Source organism: Nicotiana attenuata, unplaced genomic scaffold, assembly GCF_001879085.1.
Source record: "Nicotiana attenuata strain UT unplaced genomic scaffold, NIATTr2, whole genome shotgun sequence".
Taxonomy (NCBI): Eukaryota; Viridiplantae; Streptophyta; class Magnoliopsida; order Solanales; family Solanaceae; genus Nicotiana; species Nicotiana attenuata.
The window spans coordinates 105,433-126,939 of record NW_017673012.1 but is presented as its reverse complement, the minus strand read 5'-3'; the positions used below and the strand labels follow the sequence as shown (position 1 = coordinate 126,939).

General features: G+C 38.2%; 1 protein-coding gene across 1 annotated transcript; it reads left to right on the top strand.

The window, feature by feature from the left end:
• Positions 1–9,058: 9,058 nt before the first annotated feature.
• On the top strand, positions 9,059–12,599 carry LOC109215186 (protein bfr2-like). Its single transcript, XM_019379201.1, has 4 exons — positions 9,059–9,348; positions 9,912–10,105; positions 10,189–10,327; positions 12,404–12,599. The coding sequence occupies exons 1-4, from the start codon at positions 9,059–9,061 to the stop codon at positions 12,597–12,599; spliced, it is 819 nt and encodes a 272-aa protein (XP_019234746.1).
• Positions 12,600–21,507: the final 8,908 nt, after the last annotated feature.

The window sequence follows — 21,507 nt, the reverse complement described above, 5'->3', positions numbered from 1 at the left end:
TTTAATTTGTTTCTTTCAGTAGTTCTAGTGTAGTTAGTCTAGTGTAGTATTAGTTGCTTTAAATAAAAAAAATTGAAAAAGCTCGGACTTTTCCCGACGATGGATCTTTTGGACAATTTTCTTGAGGGATAAAAGTCCGATTTAAAAACACCAAAAAGATTTTTTGTTTTTTTAGAATAGCTAGGTAGTATTCCTTGGTTTTTCTTTGGGCACCGGTTCTTTTCCAAGGATGTAGCTCGAACCGGTCACTTTAATTTCTTTTAAGGAGTAGTTTAGGAAGAAACTAAGTCGTTCTGAGATACTCATTGACATGGTTGATGCTGGCACATTAGGCTATGACATATATTCTGTTTTCCCTTGTATTTGGTTTGACATGTGAAGCCTAAGTAAAGTAAATAGCTTATTTTGTAATGCCTTCTCTCAGTTGTTTGACTCGTATGCCACATAGTGCAATGTTGCTTAAATTTCTCGTTTAATTGTGCTTTCTTGATTTGAGAGTTGAACAGAACCGTCTTGATTGAGTCATGTGCAACGTGTGTGTGGGGATTCGTGATTTTCTATGCTATCCTGTGTAGTCTAGAACTTGCCCCGTGTGTTAATTGAAGCGAAATTGTGAGTTGTGATAATCTAGGAGATGACGTAGGCATTTTCTTGCTTGATCATGGATGTGCTTGTCACATAAAAATAAAATTTTCTGTTGCTAGCCCTGTTGAGCCTATAGACCTTTCTTTTGGCACCCACATTACAAGTCATCCCCCATTTTATTCTTAATTTGATATTGATTGAACCTTTACCTCCTAAGGAACTTAGCCGCTAAAAGAAGTAAGGTTAGAAATTTGGGAGTATCTTTTGAGTGGAACCATGGAAGGGCCCGTTGGTGCACTAAAGTTGAAATTAAAGGTCACTAGCGGATGAACTTTATTGTATGGAGTGTGTGAAAAAAATTAAAGAAAAGAAAAAAAAATGATAGTGAAAGTATGTAGAAAAATAAACACCTCCAATTCTTATTGATTTGTGCTAGTGAAAAATAGAGAAGTGCTTAATTGAAAAGAGGGCTATGTTGTATATGACAAGTGATTTGGTTGAGAAGAATATGAGCTTGAATTGTAAATGTAGTGTATTAAAAGTGCTTAGGAGGGTTAGCCACTATTTCTAAATATATCCTACCCGTCCCTTGGCCTACATTACAACCTTAAAAGTCCTAATTGATCCTAGATTTGGATAGCTTAAATTAGTAGAGATATACACTACGGGCAAGCTTATGGTACGACCACGGGATGCATATGAATTCTTTGTGAGAGTGAGCGAATTTTGTTCAATTGTGTGATGTCCTTAATCTATATTCAAAAGCATGTTTGAATGTGTGGACCAATTTATACTCACTCTTTTGTTTGTTGGTGAGGGCACATGATCTCATGAATGATTGGTGATGTTGTAAGCTTTCTTGTTGGGTAAGTGCAAGAATTGAGGGTGGTTAGTGGTTGCAAGTCGACTTTTGAGGTTGGGTGATGACGAATAGGTTGTTGGAATTTATTGAATTGAAATATTATACTTGGGTATGCTTAAACGGGAAGAATGTGAATTTTTGTGTGTTCATGCTTGTGTGCCAGTATTGATCGTAGTCAAGGGTATAGTGTGTGGTTAAAAGTTAAGGTGCTCCTCTATGATTGAACTTTGTACATAGTTGGGGGTTTATTAGATTGTCCCATTGCTCGAGGACGAGCAAGAGTCTAAGTGTGGGGTGTTGATGTTTAGCTTAAAGTATATATATTTCTATGTATATCGCCTCATATTTTACTCTTGTTTCGTGAATTTGGGATGTTAAATGCTATGATTTATATTCATTTGAAGTGTTTTTACTTGTAGGAATGATTCAGGAGAAAGTGGGGGCAAAACGTGCAAGATTTGAGCTAAAACGAACAAAACCGAAAAAAGAGGCCATTTGGGCGCCACAGGCAGCGGCTGGCGCCACCTGTGGCGCTGAAAACAGTGTGTGCAATTTGGGCAGCGCCCTGGTGGGCGCCTAGCGTCGGGCTGGGCGCCATTGACGCGGATTTCGTCCTAATTTGCCCGGGACACGGTTTATTCGGCCCTAGACCTATCCAACACGTATAAAAGGAAGACTAAGCCTAATTTTGGAGGGAGAGACGCACTTTGGAGGAAAAATACACACAAGAAACATCGAGGAGCAAGAACATCTCAGAATTCTTCATCTTTTCTAGTATTTTCAATTATTCAAAACTTATGCAATTGTTTGATTACATCATGAGTGGCTAAACACCCATTGTTCTGGGGTTGTGATTTAGCCATGAATATTGTTGTTTGATAATATCTTGACCTTGATTATAAGTCACTAACATATGGTTGTTTCTTCAATTCTGTATTTTAATTGCTTAATTGTCTGGCCAGCAGTTAGGTTCTATTAACTATTTATGCTATGCTTGGGAAAGCCGTGTTTAGATTAGAGAAGAATTGAAGAGAGCGTGATCTTAACTCTTAGGCGGAGTGGATTTGTGGTTAGGATAGGAATATACCTAGTCACCATGCTTAATTAAATATCATAATCTTAATGCGTTCTTAATAGATTGATTTCATAGGAATATAGGCGTTAATCTATTGAGAATAGGTGAGTAGTACTTCGGGAGAAGGTTGTGAGAGTATTTATCGATTAATTAGCAACCATGAGTGAATTATATGAAGGGGAGAGTTAATTAGAACACAATACGAATGGTGAATTGATCACAACCCTGGAATACTTGTCTTTACTAAATACACAACAATCAACTCGTTACTTGATAATTTAGTTATTATTTAGAATCTTAGTATCGTATAATCATATTATTGGACTTTGATTTTAGCTGGATTGAATAACAATTTTAGTGATTTAGTGAGTGGTTTACACAAGTCTCTGTGGGTACGACACTCAACTTATCTTTATATTACTTGTCTACCACGTATACTTGCGTGTGCGTTTGGGAGCAACAGCGCTGCATGGGAGGCAACCCATTGATTTGTTGTAACTGTCATGCCACGACATTAACTAAGGCGCTGGTTGGGAGGCAACCCAATGTGTAGTGACTTTAGTATAGTTAGTAGTTATTAATTTTGATTTTGGTAAGTACTAACCAATAGGTGAGCTTGGGCAGGTGTTAAGTCCATCGGACGCAGAAAGAACAGGTGAAAAAGTGGAAATTTTTTTAGCCCAGGAGCGCGCCCGCACTACAGGCCGCGCATATGGGCAAACATTCTGCCTCAGCATCTCGCCCAGTAGCGCGCCTGCGCTATGACCGCACTAGAAGCGCGACCGCGCATATGGCCAAGTACACTGTTTTGACTAGCGCGGCCGCGCTCGTACCGTGCTACCACCGCGCTAGTCCCGTCTGTTTAACTTAACATTTGTTTTTTTTTTTGTTTTTTTTAATTTTATTTTGTATGTTAAATCTGTTAAGTGCTTATTTCCCCTAACTATTCTCCCCCCTCCCCTCCCCCCTCCCCCCCACTCTAACTACTACCCTCTTCTTCACTCCCAAAATTCCCCAACGCAGAAAACCCCCCAACCCTAACTCCCCTCTTCTTCAAACTCCCTTCTTCTCCAAATTTCCCTCTTCCCCAAATTCTCATCCCAAATTCCCCAAGGCTCAACCCACGCCCTCCCCTACTCTTCTTCACTTCTCACCATCTTCTCTCACTACAGGTAAGGTTTCTTTTTGCCATTGTTTTTGTAATTTTTTTTAGAGATTTTCGTTTAACTTTTTCATTATGTAGCAGTTTTGTTCTTCTCTTTTCCTAGTAGTAATCTGTAGTGTTTGTGTAGTGGGTGTGGGTAGTAATGTTGGTGGAGTTGTCTCTTAACTTAGTGGGTGAATTTGGAAAAATTGTGGTGGTATTAGGTTACAACATGTTTGAATTGGGGTGTGGGTATATACTGCCCACAAGGTGTTTGTTTAAATGACACAGTGAGTATGAATGGTAATTGTGACCAATTGTGCGAGTGAAGTCTGAGTAACCGCAGTTGAGTCACATTTTTTTAGGCTGTGCTAAAGCTATTCCTCTTCCAGGTACTATGGCACCATCCAGGAAATGCCGCACCATAGGTGCTTCTTCCAGCGGTCAAGCTAGATCGTCCAGGGCGCGCGGGTCGGCTCCTGCTCGTCCCTTTGATAGTAGCAGGTTCGTCTTTGCCAAGGATCAGGACCGTTTGGTAGAGAAGGCCCCTAAGAAACCCATTCCGGAGACGGGCATAGATATAGGGTCACTCCAGCTGGGCTGCCCTAACTTGTATCATGAGCTGGTCAGGCGGGGGCTGCAAATCTTCTTTGAAGAGCCGGACGAGGGGAATTTGATGGTTGTCCGTGAATTCTACGCCAACGTAAAAGAACATGTGGATGGCGTAGTAACTGTGCGCAGAAAGCCTGTGGATGCCTCTGTGGAGACTATTCGGAGGACATACCAGTTGCCCGCACCGGTGGATGAGTATGAAGACTATTATGTATGGGAGGAAATACACCCAGTGGAAGATATTCTTCGAAACCATTTGTGTACCCGGTAAGGAAATTGTATGGATGAAGTATGGGAAGAAGTTTCATTCCTCGGCACTCACTTTCGAAGGGAAATGCTGGTTGTTTGTCATCAATAACCGCCTGATCCCATCTTCCAACACCACGGAGGTGAATGCTCCTCGAGTTGCTCTAATTTGGTGCTTTGTAAATAGTCACAACTTTGACGTGGCCAAGCTCATTCACGAGGAGATGTTTACCCGTTGTCCGGTAAAGAGGTATGGGTTCTTTTTGCCTTCCTTAGTTACTAGACTCTGCCGGGCAGCTCGAGTGCCGGAGAATTTGAATATGGATGGGTTAGTGCCAAAAGACTCCATGTTTCGAGCTGATAAGGTAACCACTGGGAAGGAGCCTGTGGCAGCTGGTGGCGGTGATAGTGCTGAATCCGATGAATCTGAGGAAGGGGAGGATGAGTAAGAGGAAGCCAGGGCCCAGTCACCGGCCCATGAGCAAATTGCAGAGGCTGCAGGACCGTCTAGGGCTGCTCGAGTCACCCGGTTCACAACTTTAGATCAGGAGGTGGCAGGGTTGCGTACCTCGGTCGCCGACTTAGGTAATCATGTTGATGCGCTGGCCACTCAGCAAGTTAAATCAGAGAAGACAATATTGGGCTGGCTGCGAGCTCTGGGTCGTGCATGCAATTTGAACCCGGACACGGTCTCCGATCAGGAGTGATCACTCAGGGAAGTTCCTTTACCTCACTGTTCTTTATTTTGTATGCCATGAGGACATGTCTTCCTTTTAAGAGTGGGGTGGGGGATACTTCAATGTATGTGTGTATATGTAACAACTTGACTGTTTGATGTTTTCTTTGTTTTTCTTGATTGTTTTTGGTGGTTTTGAGTAATAGTCAAATTAGGTAAGTCAACTTGTCCCGACGACAGATCTCTTTCGACGGGGTTCTTGAGGATCTAAGTCGACGTGAAAATCTGGAAAAAAAAACAGAAATATGTTGGACTCTTCCTGATGACGGATCTTCTAGACAGTTTTATTGAGGGAAGTTAGTCTAAAGAAAATACCAAAAAGATTTTTTTTTGTTTTAGGTAGTAGTAACTCCCCCATGATTTTTCTTTGGGTCACGGTTCTTTTTCAAGGGTTTTGCTTGAACCGGGTGTAGTTAGCTTTTGTTTATTTTGTTTATAGTTTAGTTAGTACTGATGGGCTATGAGCTGAAATAGAAAGAGAACCCCTTGGCGTGGATACACCTGAACACAGTAGGTACTAGAGTGTGACACTTAGTCTCAGTGGTTGATTCTTGTTAGAGTGCCTTAAATTGCATGTCTGTAACTGACTTGAGTACTCAAACAAGAGTGTCTTGATAAGCCAATCAGGGGTGAGTCATGTGCCATGTGTGTGTGAGTTGTACTGTAGTCCATGCTCTGCATTTGATGCCTACAACTTGCCCCGTGTGTTTGCAAAGCGAAATAGTAGCTTTATTCAGTCTTAGAAGTGATATAGGCATTTCTTTGTTAAGCCAGATATATAAAGTAGACCCACCTAAATGCGATAAATCGTAGTTAACCCCGTTGAGCCTATAAGCCTGTTTCTTTGGCAACGACATTACAAACCTTACCCAATTGTTTGAACGGCCCATCTGTTTAAACCCCTTTACCTCCCATGAGCACTTGAATGGTTATGAAATATGCAAAACTTAAAGTGTGGGGTGGTGGTTTGGTTTTTGAGTGGAACCAATGAAATAGAGAAAAGGTGCAGTATTTTAAAACATAAAAGAATAAGCGCCACTGGAAAGAAAAAAAAAGAATAAGTAAGTGTAGTACTTGATAAGTGGTGGCTTGATACAATTGCACCTAATGAAGTTTGGGGTATTATAAATAGAAGTGTGGTGGAATGTTTGGATTGACATAAGTATGGTTTTGAAGGCGAATGTTAGTGTATTAAAAGTTCTTAGGGAGGTTAGTCACTATATCCCAATATATCCTACCCGTCCCTTAGCCTACATTACAACCAAATGAAGTTCTAATTGATCTTAGACTGAATGGGCTCGATTAGTATAGTAGTACACTACGGGAAAGCCTATGGTGCATCTGTGTGACATGTGAATGTTCTTTTTGAGAGTGAGCGAATTTTGTCCATCTAAGTTCCTAATTGTTCTTAATATTATTATTTGTGGAACTAGTCTCTTGTCTGATGTGAGGGCATGTGATTCACGAAGGAAAGGTAAGTCTTGACCTTTGTATAGAGTAATTTGAGTAAGTATGAATATTGCACGGCACGTGAGAGTCGACTCTTGAGGCCAAGATTGTACACTACTAGATGTAACTTTGGTGAATTGTTCTTGGTGTGATACGTTAGGGGAAAATCTTAGTGAAGGAACCTTTATAGCGTGGGGTGGATTGCTCGAGCACTAGCAATGATTTAAGTGTGGGGTGTTGATAATATGCTAGATTTATGTAGTTTGGCGATTATTTATGCCCCAACTTGACTATGCTTCATTGTTAGAGGATGGTTAAATGACGATAAATTGGCTCTAATTGTGAATTTCATGTTTTGCAGGAGCGAGTTGCGCTTATGAGGACTTAGGACAGTATTTGGAGCTAAATTAAAGCAAGGGAAGCCCCTCGGAGCTGAGTACGTGTGAAAGAAGAGAGAAAAGAAGAGATAAAGTGTTGTACCAGCTTAGCGCGCCCTAAGCGCGACAGCGCTAGCCCAGGAAATCGAGGTAGAATACTTTGCTATATGCGTGGCCATTAGCGCGGGCACGAGCGCGGCCGCGCTAGTCCAGTTCGGAGCAAATAATTTTAGGGGTAAACTTGGAAGTTCGGAGGTAATTCTACTTAACCTATAAGAGGTCCAGCTCGCCCAAAGAAACATTATCAAGGTTTTTACAGCTTAGTTGAAGGCAAGGAGAGGCAAGAGGCAAGGAGGATAACTTGACATCGAGTTCTTCCTTTCTTCCTTTTGTATTTACCATTTATGATGAATTTTGTTGTTGTTAGTATGAATACGATTATGAGTAGCTAATTATTTTGTCTAGGGTTTTGATGGAACCTGTTAAAGGATGAACTTCGTGTTATGTTAATATAGTTTGCCCAGTTTAATCTCTATTTGTTCAATTACGTTCTTGCTGTAGTTAATTGATAGGATCCTCAATTAGTTGTGCCTATTTAGTATGTATTACTCGGGAGAGAGTGCATATTTAGGTAATTGTTGAACAACACCACCCCCAAAGTATATGAGGAATCAATAACCGAGGGTTTAAACGCGGGATTAGGGATAACGAAGCCTTGGGTGTGATCTAAAGTGAGCTGTAATAAAAGCCAGCTAGCGTAACTAGGGAGAGTGCGTCTAGTAAATTGTCGTAATTACTTGGGAGAGATTTACGGTAGTAAGAGTGCTCATGATCAATAGAGACGATTACGCAAATCTATATGAAACATAACGGGAAGGGATTCCATCAATCGGGGAAATCACAACCTTAGATCCTTCTCTTAATTGTTTACAACTCAATCATAGTTAGTCTTAAGTTTACTTAATTTAGTTCAGTTATAGTTAGTAAAACTATCACCAATTGTTATTCAAAATATTTGGGAAGTTGATTACGAAGAATTTAGTGAGTCTAACAAGAGTAATTGGTAGGTTAATTCCCTGTGGATTCGACTCTGGGCTAAATACTCAGATTATATTTGCAACGACCGCGTGTCCTTTTTATAAGGCATAGTTGGGCATGATTACGCCGCCTGGGGTAAAGCCAGGTACTAGGGCAGGCGTCGCCAGGTAAGTATTTCTTTAGGGTTTTTTTAACAAAAATTCCCTTTTCTTTTAACCGCTCCCTTCTTCGACTCTAACTTAAACGCCCACATTAACATAAAATAACACCCTAACCTAAATCACTTCACTCCTCACACAATACTCATCACAAAAAACTCACGCACATACATTGCCATCCAACCCCATTGAAGTCAAGCGAGTTTGTCCTCTTCCACTCACTGGAAACTGCAGTTCAAAGGCTAAACCCACATCTTACAACATCTAAGGTATGATTTTTATCTCCTTTCTTTCTCAATTTCGAGTTGGATGAAAGTATGAAATTAGCCACAAAAATTTGGGGTTGTTCTTCATTGTAATATTGTGTTTCCGTGTCCCATCCCCATGAACCCCATAGGAATGGTGTAGTATTGTGTAAACAAGTGGTAGAAAGAAACTCCCAAGCCGATTTGGGAGGGTGAGGCAATCCCTCACCTTTACAAGCACGCCCATGGCACTAGTGCATGCTAAGTGTTTGGTATAATGCCTCAATGGCACTCCTTGTCCCCATTGGAGCCCGACTCTCCAGGATTAATAGACTAGTATTATGTAGTCGTGCACCATGTTAAAATCTTAAGTGTGCGGTGGCTCACGGGTAGCCCATGTGTTGTTGTTTGATTCCAATGTTAAGAAAATACGAGGTGAAGTCTGAGTAAACTCGGAAGGTTGGGCAAGACTATGTGTGTAATGTGTAGTACAGTTTTAACTGATTAATCATTACTTGTGTAGGAACGAAGATGCCTCCGAGAAAAGACACAAGCAAAGGAAAGGACACTTCCACTGCTCCGGCTAAAGCAAAGGCGAGCTCCGCACCTCCCCCAAATAAAAAAAAAAGGGAAGAAGCTACCTCCAGTCTAAGTGGAGCACAAGCTGTGGCAGCTGTAGCAGCCATGCGTCCACAACCCCAAGGCCAATGGGAGTTTGGCATCAACAACATACCCCCGCATACTAAGGATTGGTACAGGTGTTGTAGGCCTAAACATGTACACCCGGAAGCAGCTATCCAGGAACGCAGCCTGAAAGCAAAGTATTAGGCAATTTAGAGGGGCAACCAGGATTTGGGGTTGAGCTATGTATTCAAGAACACAGGGGATATTAATCTCAATCTAGTCCGGGAATTCCATATTGGGTTTGATCCACATGATACTGAACAGTTGGGGCGATCCGTGGATGATTGATAGATTTTTCATCCACGACCATATGTAACTTTTTAGGTGCGCCAGATGTTCCTGTGAAGCCATTGGACCACTTCATTCGGTGTTCTACATATAGAGAGGTGAGACACACGCTCTTGGGTGTCGATTCTACGGCAGCATGGGTCCGGGATAAGAAAATAAATCGTCACAAGAGATTCCCCAATAAGAAGATGAAGGCGGAGGCTCAAGTGTGGCATAAACTGATAAATGCACGGCTCCTACCGTGCAATTATGACACGCTCATTAGCCGTGAGAGGACCTGTATGCTTTACTTCCTCATGACGGGTCAAAGGGTGAATGTGGGTCATCTAATCCGCTACCAGATGTCTTCAGTCAGAACGAGTAAGAAAGTCGATCAAATGCTATTTGCCAATTTTTTGACTTAGTTCTTAAGACACGAGGAGGTTGAGGAGGAGCCCGAGTTTGACCACACCATCGATCAGCCCCTCCGACAAACGGACATCACTAATCTCCGGCTGAAGGAAGAGACTGTCATGCCATCATTAACAGGTGCTAAGTGCAATGCTCGTGATGATAGTTTTATGGCCCATCTCTATGGGATGATGGATTTGCAGTCGAGGATAGGGGGTCGGGCGGCCACATCTGAAGAGAGGACTTAATTGGAGCAGCGGTACCCGCTCAATGCTCATACCAGTAGTTGGTTGGGATAGGTGATGGATACAAACTCCCTGATGATGAGGATATCAACACACCTGAGCAGTCTGAGGCCGAGCCGGAGCAGCCAGATGATGAGGACGATGAGGAGGAAGAGGAGGAGGAGGAGGAAGAACATGATGAAGAGTGGAGAGCGTTAGAGGATGAGGACGCAGCTTGATCAGGGAGTTTCCTTGCACCCTAATCCTTTTTCTTGTTTTGTCAATTTGTGCATGCACTGAGGATAATGCATGATCTAAATGTGGGGTGGGGACTAGTAGAAAATTAGTAGTTTTTATTTGTTTTTGTTATTTTAGTTGTTATTTGTTTTTGTTGTTTTAGTAAGTGTCGTTTTCGTTAGCTAATTGTTTTAGTTATTTGTTTTAAGAATTTATTTTCATTTTTGTTTTTTATTTGTTATTTGTTCTTAGTCAGAAAATATAAATAAATAAAAAATTTGGACTCTTCCCGACGATGGATCTCCTAGACAGTTTTCTTGAAGGAAGTAAGTCTAAAGAAAAATACCAAAACGATTTTTTTAGGTAGTGTAGTAATTTCCCCTTGGTTTTTCTTTGGGCCGCGGTTGTTTTCCAAGGGTTTTTAGTTGAACCGGTGTAGTTAGTTTTAATTTTTAGGAGTAGGAACCACGGGGCTATGCATTTAATCGCAGCAATATCTCTTAGCTTTGTGATGCCTTGAGAATAGTTAGTACTCTAGTTGTGACGCTTAGGCTCAGTTTTTGACTCTAGTATAAGTACCTTAAATCGTATATTTGTCGTGATAAAAACCAATCCTGAGTGAGTTATGTGCCATGTATGTGTGAGGTTTGTATGTATTCTGTGCATTGCATTTGATGTCTAGAACTTGATCCGTGTGTGTGCAAAGCGAAATAGTAGTCTTGTTCAGTCTGAGAAATGATATAGGCGTTTCTTTGTTAAGCCAAATATATATAGAGTACCCACCTAAATGTTATGTATCATAGTTAACCCCTTCGAGCCTATAATCTTGTTTTTTCGGTAACCACATCACAAGTCGTACCCCTTTGTTTGAATCGACCATATATTTGAACCTTGTCACCTCTCATGAGCACTTGAATTGTGATGAATTACGAAAAAGTTAAAGTGTGGGGTGGTAGGTTGGCTTTTGAGTGGAACAAGTGAAATAAGGAGAAAGGTGCACCGTTTGAAAAAATATGTCAATAAAAGCCACTTGGATTGAATGAAAAGAAATAATAATAATAATAATAATAATAATAATAATAATAATAATTATAAGAAGAAGAAGAAGAAGAAGAAGAAGAAGAAGAAGAAGAAGAAGAAGAAGAAGAAGAAGAAGAAGAAGAAGAAGAATGATAATAATAATAATAATAATAATAATAATAATAATAATAATAATAATAATAATAATAATAATAATAGCCATATTGTATGAAAAATAATTCTTGATGGTGGTGGCTAGTGATATACTGGTGCTTAAAGAAGTAGGGGGTAAAATAGAGTAAAGTTAAGATGGAGTTTTGGTTTGACATAAATATGGGCTTGAATTTTAAAGTGTACGTATTAAACTGATTAAGGGAGGTGTAGTCACTCATATCCAAATGTATCCTATGACCCGCAGCCTACATTACAACCAATGAAAGTCCTGCTTGATCTTAGACTGAATGAACTCGATTAGTAGAGTATTACACTACGGGCAAGCCTATGGTGCATCATTTGGGGCATATAAATGTTATTTCTGAGAGCGAGTGAATTTTTCTTATCTTGAGTTCCTACGTTACTAAAATTCATTGTGTGTGGAACTAAGCTCTTTGATTGAGAGAGGGCACATGATTCATAAAGGAAAGGTATTGTCGTTGATCTCCATGTTCGAGTAAGTAAGTGCATTGTGAATAAGTCATGGTATTTGTGAGTTAAATCTTGAGGCGAGGATGTTACACCTTGGTGCTTAGACTATTTTAAATATTCTTGGTCTAATGAGTTAAGGGAATTGTTTAGAGAGGTTGTGTCTGTAAGTGTAGTTTGATTGCGCGGGGACGCGCAATGTTTAAGTGTGGGGTATTGATGTGTGGCTATAATTTCATAGTTTGTACATTATGTGCCTTTCATTTTATATGCTTTAATGATAAATTAGACTTTATTTGCGCGTAGTGGAGTCTATTTTATGAGTAAGTGAATTGAAGATGAAAGTAGAGCAAAAGGGATACTTAAACGTTGAAAGTGTGCTCGAGAACAGTGAAAAGGAGAAAGTTGGCGAAGCCAGGCCTAAAGTAGGCATTAGAGCAGGCGACGCCAAGCCTAAAACGGGTGTTAGGGCAGGCAACGCCAAGCCCTTAGCAGGCGTAGGAGCTGGCGAGGCAAGGCAGAGGCAAGCTCCACCAAGCGTTATACTTGGCGACGCCAGGTCTGGGCGTGCACATTCCGCGTTTTGAAGACTTATTTCGTCTCCTGGTTTGACTAGGACTTGACCTACACGTTTAGGTCTTTTCCTACACATATAAATAGACATAAAACGTCATTTTGAAGGACATTTGCAATCGGAGGCAATGATAGCTCGTGGAACAACCGTTAGGAGTTAGAATCATTGATTTCTACATACTTTCATTTTACTTTGTATTTTAATTATGCAAAATACTTTGGATATTATTACTATGAGTATGAGTAGCTAAACTCCTAATATAGGGTATTGATGGAACCTATTGGAGGATGAATTTGTTGTTACGTTAATATATATTTGTCGTAGTATTTTCTTTATTTGTTCAACTATACTATTATTGCTATTGATTGAAGGGTCATCAATTGACTGTGCCTATTTAGTATGTATTACTCGGGAGAGAGTGCATATTTAGGTAGTTGTTGAACAACATCACTCCTAACGTATATGAGGGATCAATACAAAGAGTTTAAATGTGGGATTAGGAATAACGAAACCTTGGTGCGATCTGAGTGAGTTGTACTTAAGGAGCTAGCGTAATTCGGGAGAATATGTCTAGAATATTATGGTAATTAGTCGGGAGACAGTTACAACGTCAAAGTGCTCATGATCGGTAGTGAAGACTTGGGCAAATTTATAGAAAACGTAGCGAAAAGGATTCCGACAATAGGGGAAATCATAACCTTAGAGCATTACAATTATTGTCTACAACCCGTTCGTAGTTAGTTATTATTTATTGCATTTTCATTACGTAATATTTAGTTAATAAACATCCAGTTTGTTATTTAAATATTTCTGAAGATTGATTACGTGAATTTGTGTGAGTCTAGTAATTGTGCTTAATAGGTTAATTCCCTGTGGGATTCGACTCCGGACTTATTAACCGAAATATATTTATAACAACCGCTTAGTCCTTTTTATAAGGCATAGTTGGGTGTGATCAGATAGATATTAAAATAAAAATAAATAAAAAGTAAAATGAGGCACCCATGTAACGACGTAATGGGATTTTAAAATAGACCCCATGAAAATGAAAGATGTTTGCCTATCCCCCGGACAGATTTAGAGCCCGTTTGGATTGGCTTGTTTTAAGTGCTTTTAAGCCAAAATCGCTTTTAAGCCATTTTGTAGTGTTTGGATAAAGTAAAAAAGTGCTTTAAGCACTTGTTTTTAAGCTAAAATGACAAAAACAAGCCAAAAGCCAAAAGTTAGAATTCCTAACTTATAGCTTAAAAGCTATTTTGGCTTAAAAGTCACTTAAAACAAGCCCATCCAAACGGGCTCTTAGCCTTCACCATCGAATAAGATCGCACTTATTCCTTTTTTTTCTTGTTAGTTTTAAATTATATTTGACTTTGCTTATATACTTCAGTTGATTTGGCCAAAAATGACTTCATTTCAATCGGCGATTAATAATTTTCGGAAAATATTTTGAGTGACGAATTAGTACAATTAGCGTTAGTTGAATCATCACGTTGGAACACATCCTCACGTTCGTTGTGTGCGCCAACATTACAGGAATTGTTGATATCATCATGCCATATCTGAGTTTTCTTTTGCAAAGAAAGGAATCGAAATTCGTTAGCAACAGATAAGCGGATCAAAGCAATTACACAATTGTCTATGCCCCACGGTGGGCATTAAACTATTTACCCGTAAAACGATACAGTTGAATTTGTAATGTGGTTTATAAAACATGAATAAGTTTGATCCAAAATATGAAATAAATAAGAACTTAAATGAGATTACAAAATAGCTTTAGAAGAAATATGTTGCGGCCAAACGCACACGCAAGTATACGCGGTCGTCAAGTAATAAAGTGACTAAAAGTCGGATGTCGAACCCACGAGGACTTATGATTAACTATTAACTAAATTAAACTATCCTAACTATCTAAACGAGAATTAAAACTAGAAGTATTTGATTCTAAACTAATTAAAATAAAGAAAAACAAATAATGAACTTTGAATAGAGGAAGAGTAGACTTTTATTGTTATCAATGCTATGAAACGATCTAGGGTTATGGGCTATCTAACATTCCTATTGTATTCTTCAATTAAATTGACTAACTAATTTATCTAGATTATTGGTTGACAGGGTTAATATCGCTCATAAGAATCTGTCGAGTTCTTACTCGCCTATTCAAGCTAACCTAACGCCTATATGTCTATGGAATTAGAATTAACAAGAACACATTTATAATTCATGTACATCAACCCAGCAATGCAATTAGGTATATGTCTATCCTAACTGCGAATCCATTCCCCGATGCCCAGGTTCAAGAACTTGCTCTACTCAATCCTATATGCAATCTAGAATTCCCATTGTCGAGTTCAATTCTAGATTCGTAGATAGTATTCAATTGGTGATCAAACAATCAATTAATTAAGCGCATTCAAAATACAAGCCTGCCTAAGCGCTTAGCTTCCCCGATAGCAGTAACATGAATAATATTAAGAACAAAAGAGAGCAAGTAATTTTATAATTTGAGAGTTGAGTATAGTCTTTGTATACAGATGATTTTTTGTGTCTAAAGTGGATAATAATTCTTCTATTTATAGCTCTATTAGGGAGACAAGATTCCCAAATCAAGTTCGAGAATAAAACCGTCATTGATGGCTGCATAACGGTTGGCTATTAATATAGAGATTGTAACCGCCGTTCATTAAATGTTGTCTGATGTCATCCCTTCAAATCTTTGTTATTGGTACGCTTGCCTTTGAAATTCACATAGCACTGATCAAATGCTGGAATCCGGTGTCAATTACTTATTGACTCACATCTTACCTGTCTTCAGTTCCACATGTCACCTTGTTATTTGTCCAATTATCGCTAATCAATTTTACCCCACGTATATTATACTTGCTCGGAGTCATGTTAATATTTTTTGTATCGTTTCTAACTTTTTCGGATGTCCCGTAGGGACAGAGCACCTTACCTCTACAAACTAGGCACTCTATTTTGGCCAAACATATTATCTTGAGCGAGTCTTTATGTAGTTTACTTCCAAAATATCATGTTCCCTTGTGTTGGTTTCTCATCCAAGAGCCTTTGGATTGGATTAGTAACACAAAACTCTAGAAGACTAGAAACTCTTAAAAGGAAAAAAAGAAGAAAATTCTTGATATCTTGTGATGATAAAAGTATAAGTTGACGCCACCACTAGTTTGACCATTGAAACCCAATTTAGACTTTTTAGGTTTCGGAAAATGTGCTTTCTTTGAAAATCTTGAGCACTTCAAAATTTCAACCCTACTATTTCACTTCAAAGCATTTGAGCGCGCAGGCATTTGGTGCTCTTTTCTGTTTTTTTTTTTTTTTTATAGTTGAAACCCAATACTCTATTATCATATAATTGGTGAGAATAAACCAAAATTAAAATAATGTCATAAAACTTTGGCTACTCACGTTTTCTACAAACCATGAAACCAACTATAGGCAAAATATTAAATTAATTCTCTCTGATAGAAGGACGATGGCTATTTCCCATTTGGTTTCAACATTTCCTACAAGAAAACGGGGAAACAGATGAAAATTATTGGAAGAATTAATCTAAGTCATACTAGTTGATTTATTAATTAAAAAAAAAACTCCACTTCTTTATACTTATGAGTTTTTTTAGGAAGATAGGCGTGAGCTATTCTCTTTATGTGACGTGACACTCTTCTCTCTGCTCGATGATATGTTTTTATAACCATATAAGTATATCATTGATCATCTCAAATTACATGTTTCAAATAAAAAAATCTCTTCTTAAAATTTATGTTAAATCAAATAATATCATATAAATATGAGACGAAATAAATATTCAGTGATAATCCAAGGTCGGCTCTAACGTTGTAAGAGGTAAGGCTTATGCCTTAGGCCCCCAAAATTTTGGGGGCCTCATTTTTACAAAAATAACAGTTTATAGGTATATATAAAAAATATTTAGTACTTTTAATACAAAAGTACAGTTTTTAATATAAAAGGAAAGAAAACTCTTTATATATATAAATAAAGTAATAATTTTGACTTGCTTAAAAATGAGTATTTTTTTCCCAACGTAATTTTTTACATTTTAAATCTTTGAGCTTTTTTAATTCCTAAACTTTAAATAGCCAAAATGAATACTTTAGTTAAGAAATACTCCACTACTTATTTGGTTTGTGAACCGACCGAATTGATTGAAAGCCAACCTTCTTAAATGTTGAATGGAGTGCTCAAACATTAGGAAATTTAATTTTCAGTAACCCTGAATAGAAAGGTTAGAAACTGAAAAAGAAAAAGGCGAAGCGCAAAATAATTTCCTTAGGTGAACATTTTTTAATTTAAAATAGATACTCCATTATTTCCGATCAAGCTCAATAAAACATCCCAAAGTGTCATGAAAATCGTTATGTTATCTCTTATTTTAAAAAAGAAAAAAGAAGGGAAGTCCAGGAGCAATGGTAAAATTATTTTTGTATAATCTATAGGTCACGGGTTTAAATTGTGGATGCAGCCACTAATGCTTACATAAGAGTAGACTGTCTACTAGCCTATTTGGCCAAGCTTCTTTTTGGCCAAAAAGTGTTTTTTTTTTTTTTTTTTTTTGCCAAAAGCACTTTTGGCCAAAAATTGAGGTGTTTGGCCAAGCTTTTGGAAGGAAAAAGTGCTTTTGAGGAGAAGCAGAAGCAGTTTTGGAGAAGCAGAAAAAAGTAGCTTCTCTCCAAAAGCACTTTTTGAGAAGCACTTTTGAGAAAAATACACTTAGAAGTAGTTTTTTAAAGCTTGGTCAAACACTAATTGCTGCTCAGAAGTGCTTTTCAAACTAATTAGCCAAACACAAACTGCTTCTCACCAAAAGTACTTTTGAGAAAGGCACTTTTGAAAAAAGCACTTCTCAAAATAAGCTGATTTTTGCAGCTTGGCCAAACGGGCTAGGGACGTATGCCCTTATGCCATGCGGTGTCACAGGACACGGCTTGGTCTAAAATTTTTATTAGATATTTATAAGAAAAATAAAAATATTGGGATATGTATAGAAAATGGCACCATTTTTGTTATAGCGATTTATTTATTTATCCATTTCTTCAAATTATGATATTGCCTATATAAAATCCTACCTACACCATTGTTCCCTCGGGGTGTGCGACCCTTACCCAAACCCTAAATGAATAAAGGATACTTTGTACGTCGATTACCCCTTTTTTGTTAAAAGAAAGAATAATTTAAACCAGATAGATAAATAATTTAAAATAGTATCATTCTGCTGGCCGGCTTTATTTGAACTTCCAAGTTTTGTAGATTCCTTTACATTGGGTGCCAGATAGATTGGGCTTCTTTTTTAAATGCCACGTAATTTACATTTAATATGCAAAGTATAAATTCATTTTTTTGGCTTTTTTTGAGTGGGACACAACGTTTCGTCAATTTATGCCCAAAAGGATAGTAAAAAATTTGCAGAAATGGAGAGACAGACATGCCAAAAAGTGGAAGATTATGCGATAACGTAGTGGCCCCAGAATTAAAGCTTTAATCTTATCAGTTAAAACGGTTTTTAAAGTTAATTAATGATGCCAACGTGGACCCCAATTGGTCTCAGCATTTCTGAGTTGTCTCGTGCCTGGCTTCTAGGCTGTTTGTTCCCTTCCTCTACATTATGGATAGATTCAAATAATATTTGAATTTTTGAAATTGAAAAAAAAAAAAACACTTATTCTGGAATAACGACGGTATTCAGCCAGTTTGGCAACTCAAATAATTTAGCGAATATTTGTTATATTTCCCTAGCACATGTCATGTTGCTTTATCAACGTGAGATGAAAAAAGTCACGACCTACCTCCTATATTATGTGAAAATAATTTATTATAATTTAAATAAAAGCTAATGATCTTATAAAAAAATATTGTGTTCAATTTCCGATCTCTTAAGGTAAAATCTCTTGAAATATTTGTAATTTTAGTGGATCACAAAATCAATTTGACTCCTACCTAAGCTTATTTGTCAGAAACTTTTTTAATAATGCCAAATAAAAATTTAACTAAAATATTAAATATTTTAATGGCCTATTTTAATTAAATATTAGTCTTAGTACAGACCAAATATTTGAATATCTCATTGAATAATATTAAAAAATAGAAAAAGAAAAGGCCAAAACGACGAAGAAAACATAAAATTGTTCAGTTCTGATCTGTTAGAAAATTTGAGTTTTTTCTCTCGGCCGTCGAGCCGTGAGCCTCGTGACTTCGGATTCCGCCAAAACCATTACAAACAAAGTACTTTTATTTTATTTTGTTTTTGTTTTTATTTTTATTTTTGCTAAGAACACTTTTCCTACTTTAATTATTTCTTATTTCCCTCGAATTTAACGTTTTATTATATTTTATCTGAAGAAACGGAAACAAGTTGGTCAATCATCCCTTCCATGTGCAATGTTTATAAAGCGTTAAAAAAGGATTTATTATATTTTTTTAGTTACAAAGATTTGAGGAGATCATGCTTGTACTATAATTAATTAACTAGCACGTTAGGACTAAATATATCACCATTAACTTGTTAATTTCAATGAGTACTTGCTGGTTTTTTTACATAATGTTTTAATTATATATGGGGGTAGGGGTAGGGGTAGGGGAAGGGGAAGGGGAAATAGGTGTTGGGGTAGAAAGTAACATGCGTTATGTGGAAGCTAACAAAGCAAACTTCGACGACGCGATAAATCAGACAATAAAAGGAAATTATATCGAAAAAGGCATAATATACTACTTTAATATAGTTGATCACGGGCACACTAGGATGGATAAGATTAGGAATGAAGTTATTCGGGAGAATGTGGCGTAGCTCTTATAGAAGACAAGATGCGGGAACTATACTTATTAATCGGGTCGGGCTGGCCCGTTCACAACCCAGTTCGACCCGGTTCAGCCCGGGTCAGCCCGATACTCTAGGGGGTGGGGACGGGCTGGGGAGGGTTTGGCGGGGAGCCGGGTTTGAACGAACAAAATTTGGTAACCGGTGCCCCGGAACCCAGTTACCCGTTACCGGTTTACCGGGCTACAGCCTGGTCCAAGCTGGTTACCGTTGCAAATTTTTGTTTTTGTTTCTTTTTTTTTAATTTTTGGACCGTTGCCAACGGTCAAATTCAAAAATGACCGTTGGGCAACGGCCATTTTTTGCAAAAATGACCGTTTCGGCCTACCCCTTAAGAAAATGGACTAAAACCAAGATTCGTGCATGAAGAAATAGTTACTAGGTGGAATTATACTTATTTATTCTTAAGATGTGTTATAAATATAAAATGCCTATAACTGAAGTTGCTAATTCTCATTGTACCGATCCTAACCATTTGTTAACATCTAGAATCTGGGATGTCATTGAAGATGTTGTAAAAAATTTACAAAAAATTTATGTGGCTACACTTGAGTTTTCTGGAGCTTATTATCCTACTATTGCAAATGGTTTATCATAATAGGTGAATTTAACTATAATCACGCCTTAAATAACCACCTTCTTGTATAGTTTTGATGATAAAAGTGATAACAAAATGCTCTTATTAGTGCTTTTCATGATTTGCAGGTGATATATGATCAGGGAAGGCTAGGGAGTATTTTTGGAGTCAAAAATGAAGAAAAAAAGGCCAACTGTGAAATTTCCCAAGGAAACCACGCAAAACAGGCATGGAGATTCAGAGGACTGGGTTGACCGCGGTTCCACCGCGATCGCGGTAGAACCGCGGTGGAAGATAGCTGCGGATAACTTCAGATTCAGAGAAGGCATTTGGCCGCGGTTTGACCGCGGCCGCGGCAGAACCGCGGCGGAAGCAGAAAACTTCAGGGACTAAAGTGTAAAACACGGGATTTTTAGACCTAAACCCTATTTTAAATACAAGACTTCGCCCAAGAGAGGCATGTATTGAATTTTAGAGTATCTTGGCAAGGAGAACAATTGTGAGAGATCACCCAAAACATCTTTCTTCTTTTCTTTGATTTTTATTGCTAGTTATGATGAATTCTATCTTAGTTTGTTTTCCCATAGCCATGAGTAGCTAAATCCTGTGTCTAAGGCTTTGATGGAACCTATTGGGGGATGAACATCTTATTTATGTGAATACAAATTGCTAGTTTCAATCTCTATTTGTTCAACTTTGTGTTTGTTATAGTTAATTGACAGGATCCTCAATTAGATGTGCCTATTTAGTTTGCATAACTTGGAAAAGAGTGCATATTTAGGTTATTGTTGAACAACACCACTCCCAAAGTATAAGAGGAATCTATAATTGCGGGTTTAAAGGCGGGATTAGGGATAACGAAGCCTTGGGTGTAATCTAAAGTGAATTGTGCTAAATAAAGTAAGCTAGTGTATCTCGAGAGAGTGCAATTAGTATATTACTGTGATTACTCGGGAGAGATTTACTGTAAGATGAGCGTTCATGATTGATAGAGATGTGTTGGTAAATTTGTATGAAGCATAAACAGAAGGAATTCCATCAATAGGGGAAATCATTACCTTAGCACTTTCTCATTATTGTTTACAGCTTAGCATCTTTAATTTGTAGCTATTAGTTACTGTTGATCTTAGTTATTAAAAATACCATCAACTGTGATTCTCAACGTTTGGGAAATTGATTCTAAAGAGTTTAGTAGGTCTAAAGATAGTGATTGATAGGTTAATTCTCTGTGGATTCGACTCTGGGCACAATACTCAGGTTATATTTGCAANCTGCCCTCAAGCAACACAACTGACGTGAACTTCCAGCGTGCACTGTTGACATGGTGCTTCGTGACGAAGAAGGATTTTGATGCAGCAAGGGTAATTAGTGATGAAATGGTCCTACAGGGGCCGCTGCTGTCAAAGGGATTCTACTTCCCTTCTTTGGTGACTACACTGTGCCTGCTGAAAAATACCCCCACCAATCCTGCCGATGGAGACTTGCCCCCTAGAGCAG